The sequence below is a fragment of the Berghia stephanieae genome, chromosome 1 (genome assembly GCF_034508935.2).
Source record: "Berghia stephanieae isolate SIO BIC M18660-M18661 chromosome 1, UCSD_Bste_1.3, whole genome shotgun sequence".
NCBI lineage: Eukaryota > Metazoa > Mollusca > Gastropoda > Nudibranchia > Aeolidiidae > Berghia > Berghia stephanieae.
This window is the reverse complement of record NC_088360.1, coordinates 41,948,261-41,972,631: the sequence shown is the minus strand read 5'-3', so window position 1 is coordinate 41,972,631 and position 24,371 is coordinate 41,948,261. Positions and strand designations below refer to the sequence as shown.

Sequence of the window (24,371 nt, the reverse complement as noted above, 5' to 3'; positions counted from 1 at the left end):
TCAAACCGATATCATGAAATATGTACCGACGACACTATCTCTCAAAAACAACCAATTTCGACACTGTAAAAAGTTGTCAGTTTGGCGTTTGGCGTTTTTACGCAAATCGTCGCATTCGAAATAATGTATTCACTTAATTATTTTAAGGATTTGAGATCTACACTAAGTTTTCAACAGCTTTCATCTATTTATGACATCAATATTATTATTGACCCTTTGATGCTTTGAATGTGATGGTTTCGGGTGGATAATACCCATGTTTAACTTCTTTGGTAATAAATTAAAAAATAATAATAATCTAAAAAATCGAAATTTAAAACAAGAAAATATGAGTTGCATTGAAGGTAAAATAAGGTTTTAGAAAGACCTTATTAAATGTTATGAATAGTCAGGTGGCTCCGTATCGCAGTGGATAGGCTGTCAGACTCTAACCTTGAAAGTACTGGGTTCAATTCCATTGTGGACAATTTTTTTAAAAGTTTACTTTATTGAGAAAGACATCATTTTCGTTGTTATAGTTACTGGACATATATTTAAAACCTTAAATTAATCTATTATTATCATTATTATTATTATTATTATTATTATTATTATTATTATTATTATTATTATTATTATTATTGTTATTATTAATATTATTATTATTATTATTATTATTATTATTATTATTATTATTATATTATTATTATTATTATATTATTATTATTATTATTATTATTATTATTATTATTATTATTATTATTATTATTATTATATATCATCATATTATTATTATTATTATTATTATTATTATTATTATTATTATTATTATTATTATTTATTATATTATATATTATCATTATTATTATTATTGTTAATTATATTTTTAAAAAACAACATCGGTACCATTCAATGTGTTATTGACGTACATTTATATGTAAACGTCGATTGTTATCATTTTATGATAGTTTATCATTGTCATAGGTGTATTCGTTTACCGCAATTTGTCAATTTATTGGGGGTTTTTTCCCTTCTTTTTCTTCTTCTTTTTTAATTTTTTTTTTTGTTTGTTTTTGTTGTTTTTCAAAAACTTCCTGTCCCATATTTGTTTATGTCTATTTACCTTATCTACGCCATTCACACTACACATCTCTCATTCGTTCTTAGTGTCTTATTCGTCGTGTTTTATTGATAAAGGGGAAATCAGAAACGTCCACAGTATGTCTTCGTCTATTAAATTGAGGCTTACAATTCAACACTCATCGTTATTTTTTCCTTCGAGCTTCCAGCAGCAACATTTTCATTAATCAACCAGCAGCGCTAACGGAGGTGCATAAAACTGGTGTGTTTTTGTACACTTCCAGTGGAGGTGCAGAAAAACGGTGCCAAACGCCACCGAACATGATCACCAGAGCACTGTACTGTAAGGTAAGTTCTCGATCCCAGGATCGTCTTTCAACTCTGCTCACGTCTGCTACTTCAGGTTTATTTTCGCAGTTGATTTTCTTACCCCAACCTGTTTTCACACACGGACAACTATATGTTGCTGTGTCACGGATCAGAAGCTATAGCGGCTTACACTTCATGTTGGGCCACACAGAAAAATCAACAGAGGATGTACCAAGTAACAGAAAACGTTGTTTACCAATCTGCCCTCATTAAATGATGGTGGGTATAATATCAAATGAAAATAGTTCCTTCCCCGCGAAATTGCGGGCTTTTTACAAGTATATATATATATATATATATATAATATATATATATATATATATATATATATATATATATATAATATATATAATATATATATATATATATATATATATATATATATATATACAAATAGAAAGATATAAAATAGATAGAAATATATAAATATAGATAGGGAATAGAAAGATAGACAGACAGACAGACAGGCAGACAGATAAATAGATAGATGTCTGAGTGATAAGATAGCAAGTAAATCAAAAGCAGCGTTTATTCTGGCGAATAAATTCTGGACAGTTGAAAACAATGAAAAAAAAAACATTTTGAAATCAATGTTAAGTCGATTTGACATTAATTTGGATAAAAAACAAGGCACCTATACACGACTGTATAAGTGAAATTTAATATGGAATTGGGAGATAGTTGGGTTTTATCAAGAAAGTCAACACTAAATTATTTTATATAACCAAGCAAGTTCTATTATTCTTTATTACTAAAAAAAAAAAAAAAAAAGAAAACAATAGAAAAATGTAAACAAAAATTCTGAATAGAAAATAAAGTAAGAAGTAGGCAATTAAATAGTCTAGCGACTCCTCCCATGTTAGCACCCCGTTGAGGGATGGGAGTTTAAGATGAGAGTAAAAACTTATTCAATCAGTATGTTTCAAATCCCCCCCCCCCTCACGACGTAATAATCTTTTACATATCGTTTCAAATCCCACCCATAACAAAGGCCATATTTTAGATTGGGTTGCACCAAACACTACAACTTGCCCAATCTACAATTTAACCGTACATGATAAAATCATATCCGACCACTTCATTATTATGTTCAACATAAACAAATCGAAACCACCCAAACAAAGTAAAGTCGCTTGTTACGTCCCGTAACATAAAATCAATAAAAACTTAAGAATTCTCCAGGAGTATAGAAACAGAGCTAGCGATCCTTGGATCACAAATTACAGCTGAATCCTATAATGCCACACTGTTTCCGCTTAATGCCACTCATCCAATCACCAATCGTGCTAAACAAATCTCCTCACTATTATTGCTACTCACAAAACAAATTAAAGCTTTTAATCAGAGAGATAGATTCTTCACAAGGGAAGATACATGTTGTGGAATAGTAAACGGATTTTTTCTGGTTTCATTCTTCTTAAAAATCATCACGTAGGGGTAGGGAAGATTGACCTCGGACGCTTTATCTAACTCTTGCATCTGAAACGACAAAACATAACAATACAATCTGCCTCGATACTTTGCAATAATGGAAAGAGAAAGGGAAAAGCGTGATTTCCCCTGGATACTGCTCGTATATTCATTGAAAATATTCTTTAAAAAATAATAAATCAACAAACACGTAAAATTCCTACGAGTTACTATACCATTGCTATCAAAATGGAATGGACAGCATTAAATATGTGAAATATGTATTCATGAAAAGAAATTCCGATCAACATTATCTTAAACAAAAGCAATGATGAGGTAAAATTTCAGTTTTAATTCTATATCAGAGAACAATAGTGACATCGTTTTGGGATTTCCCTTTATCAAAAGACACCATCTTATGTTTTAAGTTTCATTGATCGCCCTGCTTGTTGATAAAGAGGAAACACAAAACGCATATATCAATCATCTATGTTTGCACTAGAGTGGACATTGTACATCATTATTGCTTTAAAAAAAAGTTTTTGCTGTTGTTGTTGTTGTTTGTATTTTATTCAAGTTTCAAGCGAGAATATGATGATCGAACTTAAATAAAAATATGAACATTTATATAGCAAATTTCCAAGGATTTACCATACTCAATGCGCTTCATATTGTTTAATTTATTTCTCTGGCAGCCATATTGAACATGATTTCTATTTCATACTGTACAAGTCGCCTGTTGGGCGTCCTGTTTTGTACCTACACTCATATTATATCAGTCACTGCTTATAACCATCTATCTACTCATTCACACCTGAGTCGAGCAGAGCAGTGTGTGTGAAGTACCTTACTCAGTGACACAACATCGGGACCAGAATTTTCCACGCGCACTGTCACAGGTCCAGCCACTGACCATACTTAACATCGTTTGACTTTTGTGACAAGACGAGACACCGTGCAGCTAAGCCACCTAGCAACACAAAACAAAACAAAGGCATCAAGCTACCAAAAATATTTGAAGTTACGTGAAAAAAAAACCCAGCCAAGTGTGCGGATCTTAAAGGGTTCCACTAATTTTTTAATCAGCGGCCATGTTGTCTAGTGATATGACACTCGCTTTCGGATCGGAAGGTCCTGGGTTCGAGCCTCGCTCGGCGCATAGTTGAGTCCTCGGAAAAGGCTCTTTACTCACATTCTCTCACCTTAGTCAGGTATATAATGAATACCTGGCCTTTAACAGCGTTGGGTCTGTCCGAAAAACAAATAATATCGCTTAACAGGCGTCATGTCCCGTCCTTCATGTTAAATGTTGATCTTGGCCAGCGACCCCTTCGACCACTTTGAGCACGTTTAGTAGATATTGTCGCTGTATAAAAGCTCAATATATTTGTAACAAAAGCGCAAACCTCTTGAGAAGTCAAATGCCATCCAATGGATGCCTGTATGTTGTCTTCCAGCTGACTCAATTTGGTGGCCCCAATGACGACAGATGACACCACATCTTTCTGTAGAAGCCATCTCAAGGCAACCTGTGCTGTGCTTTTGCCTAATTATTATGATTTATAATGTTTTGTGATGATGATGATGATGATGGTGATGATGATGATTGTTATTATTATTATTATTATTATTATTATTATTATTATTATTATTATTATTATTATTATTATTATTATTATTATTATTATTATTATTATGTTGATGAGAAGAATGATACGGAGGAGGAGGAGGAGGAGGAGGAGGAGGAGGAGGAGGAGGAGTGGATCAATGTGACGATGATTGTGATAATAAATATGAATAAATATGAACATTTATATTGCACAGCACATACCTCTAAGGATTACCAATTCTCAATAATAAATTTCCCATTGCTTCTTTTATTTAGGAGGAGGAGGAGGAGGAGGAGGAGGAGGAGGAGGAGGAGGAGGAGGAGGAAGAAGAAAAAGAAGAAGAAGAAGAAGAAGAAGAAGAAGAAGAAGAAGAAGTTGTGTACGACACTGTTCTCGGGCCACTACTCTTTTTCATTTACATCAATGACATCCCAGACGGGGTCCACGTTGAAATTGCACGCAGACGACAGACAGCCTCTTGTACAGAGATATAATAAAAAACGAGGACGATACTGCCATACTACAGCAAGATCTTAATGCATTGCAGTGCTGTGAGGCAAGATGGCAAATGGAATTCCACCTCAAAAAGTGTCATATCGGTGACGAACAAAAAGATAAACCAACAATATATTCAGAATATGAAGTACCTCGGCGTGACCCTGGACAGTAATATGGAGTGAAAGAAGCATATTGGTAACACAGCTACTAAGACAAATAGAACCATGGCCTTCCTCAACAGATAAATCCGCCATTGCCACCAATCTGTGAAAAGGAATTGTTATGAAGCATATATCAGGCCCATGCTGGAATATAATATCTCAGTGTGGGACCCACGCCAAATCAACGAGCTAAAGAAAGGTCCAACATCGGGCGACCAGATTCGTCATTGGAAACTATGAGCGGGTTATGAGCTCAGCTCATAAACAATCTCCATTGGAAACGGTTACTTGAAAGACGATCCATCAACAAACTCCTCGTATTCTACAAAGCACAAAACGGAAAACTTAAATTCCAACTAGCCATTTGAAACGGAACAACAACAAAACAAGAAACTCAGCATTTAATTTTGAAATCCCCCACTCAAGGACAAACCTTCATTTTTACTCTTTCTTCCACCATCCAACTTTGGAACTCCCTACCAACCACTTGTAAACAAGCCCTTTCGACGGTTGACTTTTTTTAAAAATCGCTCCCTGCTTCCCTCTAAAACCTATTTACTCAAATACGGTCATACAATCTTCAGCCTGAACCTTTGGCCTTAATAGAAGAAGAAGAAGAAGAAGAAGAAGAAGAAGAAGAAGAAGAAGAAGAAGAAGAAGAAGAAGAAGAAGAAGAAGAAGAAAAAGAAGAAGAAGAAGAAGAAAAAGAAGAAGAAGAAGAGGAAGAAGAAGAAGAAGAAGAAGAAGAAGAAGAAGAAGAAGAGAAAAATTTAGCAACAATAGAAAGAAGAATGGCATACGATTGAATCAAATCAAAGCTATAATCTCAGTCTGAAGAACGGGCAGAATATAGGGCGACAGACTTTAGGGAGTGAAAGAGGAGGAACTCTACGACGGGGTGGGAAGGTTCACAAAAGAATCCCAGCTCTGCTGCTCTTATGAATTTTAAATTCATTTTTTAATTTTTTTTCCAGTGACTGGGATTCATGAATTGTTTGCACCAATACAGAATCCACATCCTTTTCTCTCTCTCTATCTCTCTCTTTTTGTTTCTTGATGACTAATCAAAAGCCAGAACCATTCTTAATATATTGGGTGAATAGTAAGCAAATCCCAGGGATTGTTGATTATACCATATTTAGATAATGTTCTTTTTTCTCTCTCAATGTTTAAAAGGGTTCACACACCTTTTGACAAGGCGATCTTTTCTGCAGTTTCCAGTATGTCAAAGGTTTTTGCTTCTAAAGAACTCCATGCAGGACTTGTTTCTGAATCGCGTGTTTTCTCGTCAAGAGCGACATAAGCAATACGTCCTTCGTTAGGGGCGACATTTCTCTTGAATTTACAACTTAGTAACCCACTTGAGAGAGGGAGGGGTATATACAATTGGATTTTATGAAATGCACATAAAAAAGAAAAATATTTCTATATCAGTAAACAATTACACGAGAGAATCCTATTATCCAGCTTGTTAAAAATGTTGCATACAACGCGATAATCAAAATTATACAGTATCTGTAGTTTGAGAGATAATGTCGAAATGTTGAGATAGTTTAAACATAGGCCTTTGCACCGGTGAACGGGAAAGACAAAATGATTGTAAATGTTATAGGCTAATACATAAAGATGTTTTTTAAATTTACACAAGCTGGTCTGTTAGATTTGTATGCTCAATCATTAACCACCTTTTACTCACTCGACCCTAACACCGACTATATCCGTTGTTTATCTGGGTTACTATTTATTACATTTTTCTGAGACAAATTATAAGCGTATTATCAAAGCTTATGTTTTTAATATTTACACGATAATGATAGTTCAATACAAATATCTATGTACATGCTCATTTTAAATAAATATTTCTTCAATTTTAAAAAGTAGCGAAAATCTCTAGGATTGAGTGAATTAAACCCAAGGTTCCTCTTACTCTTACCCTTTCAACGGACTCCAAGGAAGCACTCCGATCCCCTCCTGTTTACACACTTGAAACGCTTCGTACTCTGACCATCTACTCAATAAGCTGTACTGTTGCTGTGGGTGACATCGTAGAGGAGTAAATAAAATGGACACAAAATGTTGAGAAAATGCGTTTCCTAAACGCCATTCATGATTAGCAAGATTTAAAACGACACTTTTAATTAAACGATGAAAAAAATATCTTATTAACAAGTTGTTGATGATTTGTATCATTAATATTCGTGAATTTTGATCGATGCTGTCATATCATGGCTATATTTATGATCAAAAATTTCTCATCAAATTCCAACTTTAAATATTTCCCGGGTTTGAGAGTTTGTAGCAAGATGAGGATAATTTTATTCGATCGATATATAACGGACGAGCTTTCTGACCAAAATTTTAAATGCGTGTTTTTTTCAGGGTATGGCAGTAATGTTTCATCATCATCATCCATGGTGGCTTGTGCTCTTGAGTACGTTGCCGGTCAGCTGTCTCCACGAATCACGATTCTCTGCGGTGCGCATGAAATCTGTGTTGCTTTTTAAGTCACATTTGGCCATTCTTAGGTTATTTAGATAAGTCATTCTTTGTCTTCCTCTAGCTCTCTTTCCTTCGATCATCCCAGATGTTACCAACTTTTCTATTCCGTCTCTTCTCCACACATGTCCCAGAAAGCGTAACTGCCTCTTTCTGATGGTATCGATCAGTATTCTTCCCTTTCTCACCTTCTCCAGCACTTCCTCGTTCGTACACCTGTCTGTCCATGATACCCTCAACATTCTTCTATACACCCGCATCTCAAATGCCTCTAACCTCCTCGTACATTCTTTGTCAAGCGTCCACGTTTCACAACCATATAAAAGGGTACTTATAACATATGTTTCTACTACTTTCATTCTGGTCTTCAAGTTTAGGTTGTTGTTTGACACAACTGGTCGCATTTTATGGAACACGTTTTTTGCTATTGCTATTCTTTGTTTTATATCCTCTATGTCACGTGCGTCATGGGTGATGATAGTGCCTAAATATTTAAATTTCTTTACTTGTTTGATGGTCTCTCCTTTGCTTGACAAGTGGAAGGTCGCGTTGTTGTCATTCTTTGAGACCACCGTGCATTGTTTTCTTAATATTTAGTTTCAGGCCCATCTCTTCACTTTTGCACACCACTATATCTAAAATTTTCTGCACGTGTTCTGGAGAGTAGGCCATCAGAGTACCATCGTCTGCGTATCTTATGCTATTGATATTCTGCCCTCAAACGACGACGCCTTTAATATCTTCAATTTCTTTGAATATTATTTCACTATATATGTTAAAAAGGTCCGGTGATAAGACGCAACCTTGTCTTACTTACTTCTCGATGTTAAAGAAGTCCGATGTTTCATTATCCAGTTTGACACACGCTGTTTGATTCCAATATAAGTTTTTCACAAGTCGAAGGTCTTTACTGTCTATACCGATCTTTTCTAAGATTTTGAATAGCGTATCGTGCTGTACTGAATCAAAAGCTTTGGAATAATCAATGAAGCATAGATAAAGTGATTTTTGTTTTTCGATTGACCATTGCATTAATGTTTTCATTGCATTTACCGTACCCTTTTCGTTAACAAAACCAAACTGCTCGTCACTTATCTTTGGAGAGATCTTGCTCCTCATTCTTTTCATAAGTATTCTTAACATAATTTTTGTGGCCTGGCTCATTATGCTGATTGTTCTGTGTTGGTCACAGTCAATAGTACCTTGTTTTTTGGTTATCGTAATGAATACCGATTGTCTTTAAGACATTAAAGACATTTTTTTTTCAAAATGGCGGTGCTGAATAGCGACGCACAGTTACACCTTGTGATGAATTCTTTTGGTATTTATTTGTTTCATGACAACATTTCACTCATTTACGCATTAAACAGTGTATGATTGTTCGTATTGATAAATGGTATGTACTTTAAACTTTAATGTTTAGAATTCTGCTTCAAATCCTCGGAAAAATCGTTCGAATCAATGTTTATTACTAAAGGAAATCGAAATGGCGGCGGCTATGTTTACTTCCGACACAAAATTGCACCGCTATTTTCATCTTTTTTCGCGATTTGTTGATTTGTTGACCTATTCTTTGCTTAATATTATATTAAGCGTGGTATGATGATTTAGAATTACAAAAATAATATTGCTTATACTTCAGATTGTACACTTCTGCTCAAAATTTTCTTCTATCAATGTCAACTCAAGGAAAACAAAATGGCGACAGTTATATGTATTCCCGAGACGACCTTCTTCGACTTAAGCCATCCCTACTTTCAATACCACCGAGAGCCGTTATTCCCCACAATGAAATATTAAAGAAAACGAATGGGAAAAGGAAAAGGGGCAAAAGAGGAGGCGTGAAAAACCGACTTCATAGACGAGGATCTAAACCACCACTCCCTTCAATAATACTTTCCAATGTTATATCTCTTCGTGATAAGATAGACACCCTCACTGCTATCTCCAAGTTTGATTATGATTATAAAAATGCATGCATTATTTGTCTTACGGAAACATGGCTTTTGTCTATGGACACCGATAGTAGTATTGATTTGGCAAATTTTACTTTGTACAGAAAGGATAGAGACACTTCATTAGGAAAAAACAAAGGGGGAGGTCTATGCATATACGTGAATGATAGATGGTGTAAAATTGTAAATATAAAAGATCAAATTGACAGGCCTGATATTGAACTACTTTCTTTGTCTCTACGTCCACACTACTTGCCTCGGGAGTTTCGGGTTGTCACCATAATTAATATTTATATTCCATCTAACGCAAAAATTGATAAAGCATACCAATTAATAAATGAGCATTACTACTACGTCACCCGGACAGTCCACTTATTATTGTTGGTGATTTTAATCACTGTCAGTTGCCCATAGCTGGACTAGAACAGTTCGTCACCTGCAAAACACGAGGAAACAACACGCTTGATCTGTGCTATAGCAATATAAAGAACGCCTACAAAGCGCTACAAAAACAACCGATAGCCACATCTGATCATAATACAATTCACCTAGTACCGACGTACATCTCTAAATTAAAGAGTGGGAAACCAACTGTAGTATATCGCCATATCTGGACTCAAGAGGCAATCCAACGACTGAACGGCTGTTTTGACTGTACTCGGTGGGAGACATTAATGGTAGAAGGTGACAGTATTGATGAATGGACCGAAACTGTGACATGTTATATTGCATTTTGTGTGGATTTATGCGTGGAAAAAAAGAAATTAAGATATTTCCTAACAATAAGCCATGGGTTACAAGGCGACTTAAATATTTACTCAATAAAAAGAAAATTGCCTATATGAGTGGTGACATTAAACTAGAATTTGAAAAGGGAAAGGAGATCAGAAATACAATAAAAGAAGAAAAGGTTGAATACAAAAACAAAATGGAGCGACAACTGAGATCGGGCTGCGCAAGGAAAGCATGGGAGATGATAAAGCAAATGGGAGGAGTAGACCAAAAGAAACGAACAGTCCCACAAGGAAAAACGAAATATGATGTCAACAAATTAAATGATTTTTACTGTCGTTTTGACAGGCTCCCATCTCTGCACAACGGTTTGTCAAATAACAATGAGCCACCTCCAGATGTTGAAGAAGAAACTGTAAGCTCCCTCTTCCGGCGATGTAAAGAACATAAAGCACCAGGACCAGACAACATTACCGGAACTATTTTGAAAAACTGTACCAACAACTGGCTATACCTTATACAAAACTATTTCAAAGGTCAGTCGATGAACAATCAGTGCCAGTACTTTGGAAAACATCGATTGTCTTTCCAGTTCCGAAAAAGCGGTGTCCGACCGTATTGAACGGCTTCCGTCCAGTGGCGCTTACATCGCTTGTAATGAAATGTTTAGAAAATTTTTTAAAAATCTGAGCTCCTACAAAAATGTTATGACCTGAAATTGCTAGATCCGTACCAATTTGCATACCAGCAACATCTCAGCGTAGAAGACGCACTATTGACCGCCACAAATTCGATCTCAAAACACCTTGACCAAACACTCTCGAATTACGCCAGAATCCTGTTTGTCGACTTTTCGTCAGCTTTTAATGCCATGAACACAGATATTTTGCTTCAAAAGTTGTGCAACATGGATATTCCAAACTACCTTATTAAATGGTATAAAGAGTTTCTGACCCATAGACCGCAATGTGTAAAATTGGGTGAACATATCTCCAACAAAAGAACGTTGTCGAACGGATGGCCCCAAGGCTGCGTGAGTTCCCCAATCCTGTACATCTTATACACCAACGACTGCAGACCATCCTTTGAAAATTGTTTTATAGTGAAATATGCAGATGATACTGCTATTCTTGGCTTATTAAAATATAAAGTTACCGAAAAGAATTATTTCAAACAAATAAATATATTCACCGATTGGTGTAAACAAAATCAGCTTGAATTAAATGTTGAAAAAACGAAGGAACAGGTGTTTGGTGTAAAAAATAAAAACGACTTAAAGTGTGTGACGATCGGTAAAGATGATGTTGAGATAGTTGACTATTTTAAATATTTAGGAATAACCATTGATAGTTCCCTCAATTTCTCTCAACATATTAATATAATATCTAAGAAAGTTGCCCAAAGATTATACATCCTAAGGAAATTGAGAACATTTCAAGTAAGGAAGAAAACTATGTTAAGAGTTTATGACTCATTGATTACAAGTGTAATTGCGTTTGGCTGCACCATATGGTTTGGCGGATGCCGACTTAAAGATAAATCAAAAATTTCAAAATCTATCAAAGAGGCATCAAAAATAATAAACCATCCTCTTGATGGAGTAGAAAGAATTCATGGAAAAGCAATAGGAAGGAAAGCATTCTCAATTACCAACAATAAAAAACATATTTTATACCATGAATTTAGTCTTTTACCATCTGGGAGAAGGTTTTGTCAGATTAAATGTAAAACTAACAAGGATAAATCAACGTTCGTTCCATCAGCAATAAAAATTTTGAATATTTCATATGGTACAGAAAAACCAAGGATTGATTCGTTGACTGATTAACTGATTAATTTATTTAATGTTAGATTAACTGACCAATTGATAATGATGATAATTTTTGGTGTCGAATTGCCACAATCGTAACAAATTGAAAACGAAATGAATATGTTTATGTTGTGTATATCGCACGTGTAAAAGAAAGAAAGAAAGAGAGAGAGAGAGAGAGAGAGAGAGAGAGAGAGAGAGAGAGAGAGAGAGAGAGAGAGAATGAGAGAGAGAGAAAATAAGTAGGAGTGAAATATCTGTTCAATGTTACAGTTATCATTTAACGTTATAACAAGTGTAACTAAATGACAAATTGCCATATTTATGGACAATAAAGATCTATTTATTATTATTATTATTATTATTATTATTATTATTATTATTATTATTATTATTATTATTAGGTAATTCACCCTTTTCATATAAGACATTAAAGGCTTTTGTCAGAATGTCTATTCCCAGATCGTCGAGGGCGTCAATCAATTACATTGAGAAGCTATCTTGGCCTATCGATTTCCCCCTTTTCATCTCTTTGCAAGCAGCTTCTACTTCTTCTCGCATAATCTGGGGACCGTGTTCACAGTAGAGATTTCTTTATCCAAGCTCGTCCCTCTTTTGTCATCCGCGTATAGATTTTTATGTATACTGCCCAACGTTCCAAAATTTCGTTGTTGTCGATAAGTATATTACCGTTTGCGTCTTTAATGCATTTGCTTGCCACGGCTGGGCGTTTTCCACTTAGATCTTGTATTGACTGGTAGAATTGTTTGGTGTTAGATTGTTTTAGTCTTTCAATTCTGTGACATTCATGTTCAATATAATATTCCTTTGCTCTCTTACACTCACGTTTTATAATCTTATTAGCTTCTTTATATTCATTGCTGTTGCGTTCTAGTTTTAGTCTTTCATTCATCAGTTTCAAGATCTTGTCATCCTTCCACTTATGTTTTGGTTTGTGTTTTTTTCACAGATGGAATAGTTTCTCGTGCAGATTCTGTGATGCAGTTCGATACTTGATTCCAGTACTCATCTATGTTTATATCTGGGGTCAAGTTTTCACTTTTTTCTTTCACGCATTCTTTGTAATCATTTTTATTTGATGGTTAATATCCAATAGATCTAATTGCAGTTTTGGTTCCACTTTCTTTTTCTTTATTTGTTTAAGTTTTATTTTTAGCGTGGCCTTGACAGGTCTGTGGTCACTATTACAATCTGCACTTGGAATAGTTGTTGCGTTGCGTACGATGTTTCTGAATCGATGTTGGACCAGAATAAAGTCTATTAGATTTTTATAAAGGCCACCTGGGCTTATCCATGTCCACTTCTTTCTATCGTGGTTTTTAAACCATGTATTGACAATAGTAAGGTTTTCCAATCTGCACCAGTCGACAAGTCTTTCCCCTCTATCATTTTTGGTACCTAGTCCGTGGGGGCCAACGTTATTTTCAACTCTCTCGTTACCAACCTTTGCATTGAAATCACCAATTATTAAACGAATTTCATCAGATTTACATTGTTTTAATGCTTGTTCCATATCTTGATAGAATGTCTCAATTGTGTTTTCGTCACTGTCTGATGTCGGGGCGTATATTTGAATAATATTAACATTAAACGGGTTTCCTTTCAACTTTACTAAAATAACTCTTCCTGAGATTGCAACATGATCTAAATAGCACTTTGATGTTGATTTGTCTAAAAGAATTCCAACTCTTTTCTCATGATGTTTTCCACCTGCATAATACAATACAAAATCATCTTCTTTAGCTACTCCTTCTCCCTTCCACTTTGTTTCTGAGATTCCAAGGATGTTAATTTGGAACTTTTTCATTTCTTGAATAACATTTTCTCGTCCTATATAGAAATAACACTTAAAACAGCCGTAAAATGCAATAATTTTAAGAGCTCTGTGAAAAGCTGCCTTACAGCGCTGAACACATTACACACAATGTTTCATACATCATTAGAAAGACAAGGATTTGACGACGGAGAGTAAAGAAATGAAATATTCTACAAAGATTCTCAGAACAAAATAAATATGACAACGAAGGAAATAGATACCTACCTGCAGTGTGACAAATGGGTTGAGCCCCAGAGTCTCGGAAGTGTCAACGACTTTCTGCAATTGCCAGCCAGTCAAATTGCTCCCTCCAACGTAACGCACTTTACCACAGCGTACTAAATCGTCTAAGGTCCGAAGAGTCTCCTGCAATGGGGTTGCTTCATCCCAACAATGGGTCTGTTTGAAATATCGCCGAATGAAGTACTTCGTTTATTGCCTATCATATGTATCTTAATAAAAGCGATTGCGTAAGTGAAAAGTAGAGATGTTAAAAAATAACAACAACAAAAATAAAACAAATAAATTAAAAAAACGAAAATAAAGTGATTTGAAATGAGTATCAAATATCAATAGAATAAAACTAATTTTTAGAAACAAAGATCTAGTTGCCATGGCTTAGTATAATCAAGGATAGTACCTGGTTTTATTTGATGAAATAAACAGTATGCATTTTGAGCAACGCATTTGGACATTTTTGACAAATATCAGGTATTATATTTGTCACAGTAAAGATTGTTCACAATTATCTTATTACATTTTTATTTTAATAAGAACTGAATTCATCTCACTCCAGTTATATTTCGGTAGGCTTAGAAAAACTTTACCTTCTAATATTAGATCATCTTTCCTTTCATAGCCTTCCCTCGAATTAATTTCTAATTAGTGAATACTTTTCGTTCTACATTCTGTCACGTAGCCACTTATTATAAAAGCTGATAGGTCTAACATTCTACACTCACTTCTCTCTACAATCTATGCCGGACCGCCAGCCGCTCCATTCCTCATACATTGATATAATATTATTTGAAGATTTTTATCTTTTGGTACTTTGTGGATATTTTATCTCCACCATCAAGACGCCGGAGCTTTTACCTTTGACAGTGCAATATTCAACACATCAGGGATCAAACCTGAGCCCGCTGTCGAAGAAATAAATAATTGATCCCTTCCCAACTGCCTGGAAGTGGATCCTTACGAACCTAAGCCCGCCGTCGGATGAATAAATAATCCATCCCTTTCAACTGCCTGGAAACGTAAACTTACAAACCTGATATTATATCATCATAAGTTACGTAATATATTCACATTTCTATTTGTAACTGCCACAATCACTATTCATCTCATTTAATTAAATTTCATCTTTCTTTTTATTTCATCTTAAACAAATCGTTAATTGTTTTTCATTTAAAGTAACTAGTAAATTCTGGGGCCTTATTCTACATATCTGTATGCATAGTCGAGTAGCTCTTTACTCACTTGAGACCATGACAATATTACCCGAGAGCCGAAAGACCGAATCTACGAGGCCTTATTTTCAAGAGGTCAGTAAGTTACCGATATCGAGTTAAAATCTTATCTTTACCCCGTATTCTCATTTCACAGAAAATTTAAGAATACAAAATGGTAAAATCGAATGGGATATTTATTAGTATGTGTGCATCACATCAACAATCGGTCAGATAACATTACTCATTTTTACATTTACCTGAAATAGATCAATATAATCGGTACGCAGTCGTTTTAGGCTTTTATCAATGCTGTCCGTTATGTGACGTCTGCTCAGACCTTCGTTGTTTTGGCCATCACCATACATCCTAAATCGGGCCTTGGTGGTGACTACAATATTTTCTCGTTCACGTCTGAAAACCCAAAATCATACATCAAAACAACTTTCATATAGATGACACTCACGACAATAAGTAAAGTCCCTGTGGCTTATCTAGAATGAATGCTTCTAGATTGATTGTAAATTGAACATTTCTCTCTCAAAATCTTACCATATTATGAAGAATACCATATAAATCACTCTCTTGACAGCAGTCGAAGGTGTGTTTGATAAGAGTAATAGTATTCACTTTCGGTATCAAAAATTCAAATAATCACAGTAAAAGTTTGATATAATGGTTTATGTGCAACTACTGGCAGTCCAAAAAAGATATATTTCGTCCAAACAAAAGTAAACTTCAGTTTCGATTGTGGATTTTGTAGTAAATATTGCCAATCAAGACAAATTGTTAAAGTATAATAGTAGATTTTTCAGATTTTTGATTGAATAATAGTTGTTCGAGAAAAAAAAGCCATTTTGTGATTTACGGACTATAGCATATCAGGATATCCCCAGTGTTGTAAATTCACAGATAAAATGAAATAACAGCATTCCATACCGTGATTAAAGTGAGATTTCAGAAAGATAGAGGAAGAAAAAGACAATGAGGTAGATGAATTTCATGTCATGTGCATGTTTGTTTGCAGGTTGTGTGTATTTTCTTGTGTGTATGCGTGTTTTTAGTATCAAGATAATACGTTAGGTAAACAGATAGATATATCGATGGATAGATTGAGCTTTTAAAAAAAAAATAGATAGCTAGAGAGATGGGCTGTAAGAACGATATATATATATATATATATATATATATATATATATATATATATATATATATAATATATATAGAGAGAGAGAGAGAGAGAGAGAGAGATGAACAACCTTTCAATCCATCGTCCAATAATTTCCTCAGATAAGCCGTCATTGTAGACATTGGCAGTATCCAAGAAATTCCCACCCAGTTCAACGAAACGATCCATGATTTGGTGTGAAAGATCCTAATCACAACAATTTGCAGGAGGAGGCTGTGGAAAAGAATTATTGATGCTATTTGTTTACTTTAACCCTCTCCTTGCCAACTATAGGAAAATCGTCACATTCGTTACGATACAACCAACATTTTTCTTATTCAAATTTCTTTTGTACATCATAAAATTTAAAGAAAATGAACAGTGTGTTGTTGAGCATGTTTTACTAAAGAAATTATGTATGGCAAGAATTTTACAGCTATTGTGTTTGAGTGATAAAAGTTGTATTTTTGTGTTAGTTGGGTGGAAAGTTTGGGGAAAATCCTGAAAATGGCTGGTAAGGAGGGGGTTAAAAAACTAATAACAATGCCAGACGGATATCACGTACCAACACACAAAACATTGAGTAACTATAAACGTTTATAGTCTGATTAAACAATAATTTAGTGAGGACTACTTACAAAATGGCCTGCTAAAAAACAATAACAAAGAGCTGAGTGACGTCAATTTCGTTCTATCTATAAAAGTATAGCATTATTAAGGTGATTGAAAACAAGTTTTCAATTTTATTTGTAACCCACAGCCTCAATCCGGATTATATCGGAATGAACCGGATGCTGGGGGGAAATGCGTTTGTCTCCAATTGTGTCCCTCAGTTGTGTCCAACAACACAAAGAACACTATTATTAGGACAACTCGCAATAATTCAAAGGGTTGGATAGTTTCTAAGGAAGACAGAGGGAAAGGGTTCAAATAGAGAACCGATGTAGATTCCAAGAGCACACAATCAGTGTGCTTAGTTTGAGATCACCTAAAAGTCTCATCCAGACACAAGCACAGGTCCCGATAAGAGGAATACACTCAAATGCTTACTTACAAAACCATTATATATATAAAACAAAATAATGCAACAGTACATAATAGAGAGATTATTCACAACGAAAAAAATATCACCTCCCAAAACAATAATTATATACTTGACTGTTTCCCTCCCACTAAAGGATTCCGGCCAGGGCTAGGACAAAACTAAGTTATCCCATTCCAAGACAAAGACAGAAAACAACTTGGAAAACAAATAAAGGGGATAGAAGACACAGGGTGACCTCCTGCTCACCATGGGATGTCAAAGACCCCACCCGGAGGTTGGGAACGTAACCGTTAACTTGCCCTTGAATACCTGATTTGTTGCTGTTCAACGATTGACACACACACACACACACACACACACACACACACACAATCTATCTATTTATCAATCTATCTGTTAATCCATCTGTTTCCCTTTCTCACAGTGTTTTGTGTGTGCGTTTATGTGTTTGTTGTTCTTTCCGCCATCTTTCTATCTACTTACTATGCGACTGACCAGTGTTTTGTATCTATGATAAGAGAACGAAGAGCATGACGTTTTTAGTTCTAGAATTAACGGATTTGTTGTTCTGAGTGGTGGACCAAACATTAAAAAAAAAAAAATTAGCATGCCAGAACCCTAATGCCCATGGGGTTTATCCCGGTTTCTGTGACGCTAAGCGGACAGTAAAGATTGCTTACAACCCTTTGAATATGATGCTAATGTAATGCTATTGTATCTATCTAAATTTAACTGACCCAAACACCCAATAAATAACAACCGGTCGGGCATGGTTATGTGGTCTAGTGGTATGACACTAGCCTTCGGATCGGAAGGTCCTAGGTTCGAGTCCCGTTCTGACTGGCGCATAATTGAGTGCTTGGAAAAGGCTCTTCGTTCTCTGTACTTAGATGTATAATTAGTATCTGACCGTTAACAGCGTTGTCACTGTCAGAAAAAGATTGTTATATCGCCTAATAGGCATGACGCATGTTGTTGGCTAAGGGCCTATTGTAAAGCACTTTGAGCAATTTTAGTGGATATTGCGCGATATAAATGATCAAGTTTAATTTTTAGTTTCAGCATGGGATCAGAAAAATCTAGAGGTCTAAACCGTCCCTTTTCTTTGATGGCAACTGAGATATCAAGTCCCTGGATTTGATAGATTACCATGATTTGATAGGGGAAAAAATCAACTGCTCTGTCCATATCAAGCTACAATAACTGGTAAACTACATCAAAACGATTTACCTTTCGTTATGTAGTTTTAATATCACTTGGGCATTAAAGGAGTCCCGGATGCGCAATTTAAAAACTTAAATAAATATTAACAAATTTTATAGCGCATTTCATTTCCACGGATTTACCATGCTTTACAATGCGTTTCACAATGTTTCATTTGCACCCCCCCCCCCCCCCCGGCAGGTCATATAGAACCACTTTTCCATTTCACACAGTACCGGTCCTGTTTGTACTAATACTCTTGCATTATCCGTTACTGCCTATAGCCAGGTACTTATTCACACTCAGGTCGATTGGGTAATGTGTTAAGTTCCTTTCCCAAGGGCACAACGTCGGGAGAGAATTTTCCTGGATCATTGTCACCAATCCGGCCACTGATCACACTTAACATCGCTTGACACCTGTGACAATATGACATATCGTACCGCCCGGCCACCGAAACATAATCATTAAAGTATTCGTCTAACAAGCAAAGGAACCGGTTCGATCCAAGATTGGAGCAAGATTTTTGTCAGATCCCTCTGTTCACTCAGCAATGATGGTAAAATTAACGTTTGGTTGACTCGCCCTGCCCAGCACAGCTCCTCAAGTGATCTGTGTGCCCAAAAACCAGAAGAATAGGATTCAATAGTCTAATGCCACGTCCTCCCAGCAACCAGCAGCTTGGTTCTAAACAAAGAAAATCGGTACTTTTTATTCTTCATACTGGCTAGAACTTTTTCACATGTCATGTGATCAGAATGTATAAAAGTCAAAACATGATCAGATTTATAATGGATACACTCCTCTGGATACACTTTTATGCTCGTCGGATTTCATAAGGGTAAGAGATTTCATAAGAGATACCGGCGTCCACCATTGTTCCGATAAGTTAGAACCAGTTACTAAGCGTAATTGCGAGGGAAGTGACGTCACAACTGTTGAACCCTATTAAATACAGAGGTCCGGGTATACACATGTCACCTTATTCCGGTCAAACAAGCGTTTATTTTACCGCAACAATTGGGTGGAAAGTATGTAAGATCTGGTGGAGATTAGTATCAGATTACAATGCAATCCAAGTTGTAGCAAGTAACTACAGAACACTACAGAAACCGAAATAAGCTCCGGTTCCATGGGCCTTATAGTAGTTCTAATAGACTACTCTTCTTCACTAAAGAATTCAGTTACTCAACGAAGAGCATAACTCACACGAATATGTCCGAAGGTCACTGATCCTAAGCAGATATTGGATACTCGAATCCCCGATTTTCCTAGAAATCGATACTCCATGAATTTTTTCTTCGACGAATCCTCAGACATGATCTGTAAAATATAACAAAAACTTTATTCGAATGAAATTGTCAGCGGTTAAAAATAGACAAACGTTTGTGTTAAAATATTTTTATAGATTATTTAATAATTGATAGTTTTCGTTTCAGTCAAATGCTTAAACGTTTGGGTGTCTATGTGGTCTAGTAGTATGACAGTCGCCTTCGGATAGGAAGGTCCTGGGTTCGAGCCTCGAGCAACACATAGTTGAGTCCTTGGAAAAGACTGTTTACTCACATTCTCTCACCGTGTTCAGGTGTAAAATGAGTACCTGGCCGTTAGCAGCGTTGTCTCTGTCCGAAAAAAATAATTGTACTATCACCTAACAGGCATCATATCTCGTCTTACATGTTAAGTGTTGCTGTTGTATAGCTAAGCGCATTGAGCACGTTTAATGGATATTGCGCTATATAAAAGTTCAAGTTTACCAATTCTGGCTGGCAAAACCATTTCAGATGGATGGGATTAACAAATATGTGTGTTCCGTTTACGTTCATGGTTTGCTAGAATGTGAGAAAAACCGATGATTGGCAAGTAACTAACTGCATTCCACCACCAACAAAAGACAACATTGTTTGGCCTGATCTAACATTGTGGAAGAGGTCACGAAAATAATTTATAAACAGTTATATCAAATAACCAATACATATTTAATAGGGCAGAGAGTTGTGACGTCAACCTTTCTAATCTTCCGGTTCCAAACTCCTTGGAAGTGTGTATGTATCCAGTCCTTCGGAGGACTAATACTGAATAGGTTCATATTGAATCATAAGGTGACATAATTGTTTTAGTAGCAGGCGGTATAAGCTGATTCTTCAGATGACGGGACACGAAAAGGATGGATGATCGGATCCCCCCCCCCCCTTTCAACTCTAACTAAAGATATTATAACCTGATGAAACATAATGTTTGACATCACTTACAAACTCGAAACTGATGGGAACACAGTAAGTAATAATGGCGTCGGCCGAAGTCGTAAACGACAACTGACTCAGCAAATTGTTTTTGAAATTGGAAAAATCACACCACGTATATGAAACTTTATAAAGAATTGTAATGTTTATTGGGCATTGCAACTAATGGGAGCGATCTATAGATAGAATGCGCTTGGCCAAGGAGTTCACAACATTGCCATCCGGAAGTATAACGGACCAACACACAAACTCTGTGTAACCATGAACATTTATAGTCTGGTTAATACAGTTGAGTGAGAACAACTCACAAACGCGGATGGCAAAAACAATAACAAAGGCCTGAGTGACGTCATCTGCATACTATCTATATTCATGTTTTCGTCCAACCGAGTCATGAAACACGTGATTTATGGCTGTCCAACGATTGGACATTTCTGAACAAATGTAAACACGCTGCTTTGTTTATGAAAGTTGTAAACATACCCATGTGTCGATGACCAATCGTAATGTTAGATAGTTCAAAAACTGTGAACACTTTTCACTATGTGGGTCCCTTTGAGCTCATATAGATAGTTCGAAGATGACGTCACTCAGGTTTTTGTTATTGTTTTTTGCCATCCGCGTTTATGAGTAACGCTCACTGAACTGTATTAACCCGACTATAAACGTTCATGGATACACACAGTTTTGTGTGTTGGTCCGTTATACTTCCGGATGGCAATGTTATGAGCTTCTTAGCCAACCGCATACTATCTATTCCAATGTGACCAATGACCTCGAGCACGTGCAAATGTAATATAGATCATGCCCATTGAAAGTCTATAATGGCTAAATGATTTAGTAATATAATAAAAGTGTTGTGAAACTACGGAAGTCCTCCTGGATGATCTTTAATGACGACAAGCATAAATTCCAATGAGATTGGAACCAGTTATTTTGACATGACACTTTTGTTCCCTATTCGTACAAAAGAAAACCAAAACAAATGAAAACAAATAGACGGAATAGAAAAACGTCTGTTTTGAACATGTTATACTAAAACTCTTTCTATTTGTACTCTTTTTGATTTACATTTAAAAATCGCCATGATTTGTGATTGGTTTGATGCATGCAGCTATTTTTATAAATTTAATCCACTAAAGAGCAGAGAGGCAAAATAATCACAATGTTTTCTAAACATTTTAAAATGTTTCCTTCTCTATAGATAGAATGAAGGTGACGTCACTCGGGTCTTTGTTATTGTTTTTTGCCATCTACGTTTATGAGTAATTCTCACTAAACTGTATTAATCAGACTATAAACAACCAATATTACACATAGTTTTGTGTGTTAGTCTGCCATATTTCGGGATGGCAATGTTGTGATTTTTTTTTTAGCCAAGCGCACGCTATCACAGATAGTATGCGCTTGGCTAAGAAGCTCATAACATTGCCATCCGGAAGTATAACGGACCAACACACAAAACTGTGTGTATCCATGAACTTTTATTGTCAGGTTAATACAGTTTAGTGAGCATTACTCATAAACGCGGATGGAAAAAAACAAACAACAAAACAAACAAAGACCTGAGTGACTTCATCTTCGAACTATCTATAGTACTTACGGTCTTTCAAATGCCTTTATCCAAGCACAACTATCTCATCGAAAGTAATCGAATAGATAATAAGGAGAGAGGGATAGATACGCCACTATGCCAAATAATATTTTGTTATGGTTGATGATTGCTGTGCTGGTCCTGATCTCGCGATTAAAATAGGGTTATTATTATAATTGCTTTGCTTTGAACCGTGGTGAATTGGATTCAATAGTCTGATGTCACGTCACCCAGCAACGGCGAGTGGCGTGGTTCTGAACAAAGAAAATTGGTACTTTTAATTCTTCATGCTGGCTAGAACTTTTCATATATCATGTGATCAGAATGTATAAAAGTTAAAACACGATCATATTTATAATGTTTTTCTCCTCTGGATACACTTTTATGCTCGTCGGAGAAATATTTCATAAGGGCGTCCGCCATTGTTCCGATAGTTTAAAGCCAGTTACTAAGTTACTATGCGTCATTAGAAGGGAAGTGACGTCATGACTGTTGAAGCCAATTGAATTCATTGCCAGTGAGCACGAATAATATTATAGATAGTATGCGCTTGGCTTAGAAGCTCACAACATTGCCATCCGGAAGTATAACGGTCCAACACACAAAACTGTGTGTAACCGTGGTCGTTTTTAGTCCGGTTAATACAGTTTAGTGAGAATTACTCAAAAACGCGGATGGCAAAAAACAATAACAAAGACCCGAGTGACGTCAATTGCGAACTATCTATAGGTGAGAATCAGATACATTGGCATCAGATTTCGTCTATTTTCCTTCTCTAATTTATTGATGCTATGCGGTTAGGTAAAATACTCACAACATCCGCCATCAGAATATGAGGTACCAACACACATAACTGGCTGTCTAAAAACAATAACAAAGGGCTGAGTGGCGTTAATTTCTTTCCTTCTATAGAAGCTGTGCGCTTGGCCAAGAAACTCACAACAATGCCATCCGGAAATATAACGGACCAACACACAAAACAATGTGTAACTTTGAGCATTTATAGTCTGGTTTATCTAGTTTAGTGAAATTTACTCATAAAAATGAATGGCAAAAAAACAATAACAAAGACCTGGGTGACGTCAACTTCTTTCTATCCATCGACGGAATTAAGCTGGGGTCCCTTTGTCTTTTGCTATAGATAGTATGCAGATGACGTCACTCATGCCTTTGTTATTGTTTTTGCCATCCGCGTTTGTGAGTTGTTCTCACTAAACTGTATTAACCAGACTATAGAAGTTCATGGTTACACAGAGTTTGTGTGTTGGTCCGTTATACTTCCGGATGGCAATGTTGTGAACTCCTTGGCCAAGCGCATTCTATCTATTGTTTGAGACCGCCAGTAAGGTGATTAGTTGTGACCAAAATATTGATGCTAAGTGTTTAGCTAAAAATAAATCAAAACATCCGCCAGTTGATATAACGTACCAACACACAAAACTATGTGTAACCTTGAACATTTTTAGTCTGATTAATATAATTTAGTGAGAACTACTCATGAAAATGGTTGGCTAAAAACAATAGCAATGGGCTGAGTGACGTCCATTTCGTTCCTTCTATATCAGCCGAACTATAAACGTTTCAGGTTACACAGTTTTGTTTGTTATACGTTTTATCTGGCAGTCAGATGTTGTGAGTATTTTACTTAAACCCATGGCAACTAATCTTTGCCTGCGATTTCATATCATTATGAACCTGATTAATTCTATATATTATTAAAACTACAGCTGTTT

The 24,371-nt window shown here is 35.8% G+C and overlaps 1 protein-coding gene across 1 annotated transcript; it reads right to left on the bottom strand.

Moving 5' to 3' along the window:
* Nucleotides 1-1,967: 1,967 nt before the first annotated feature.
* On the bottom strand, nt 1,968-22,731 carry LOC144963968 (1-deoxyxylulose-5-phosphate synthase YajO-like). The gene is given in 9 exon segments (XM_078897914.1): nt 1,968-2,907; nt 4,245-4,384; nt 6,295-6,467; nt 7,041-7,138; nt 14,163-14,336; nt 15,646-15,799; nt 16,645-16,787; nt 20,011-20,124; nt 22,648-22,731. Coding segments are annotated over 8 exon segments (1,131 nt in total). The 5' UTR covers nt 20,122-20,124; nt 22,648-22,731; the 3' UTR covers nt 1,968-2,769.
* Between the last annotated feature and the right edge of the window lie 1,640 nt (nt 22,732-24,371).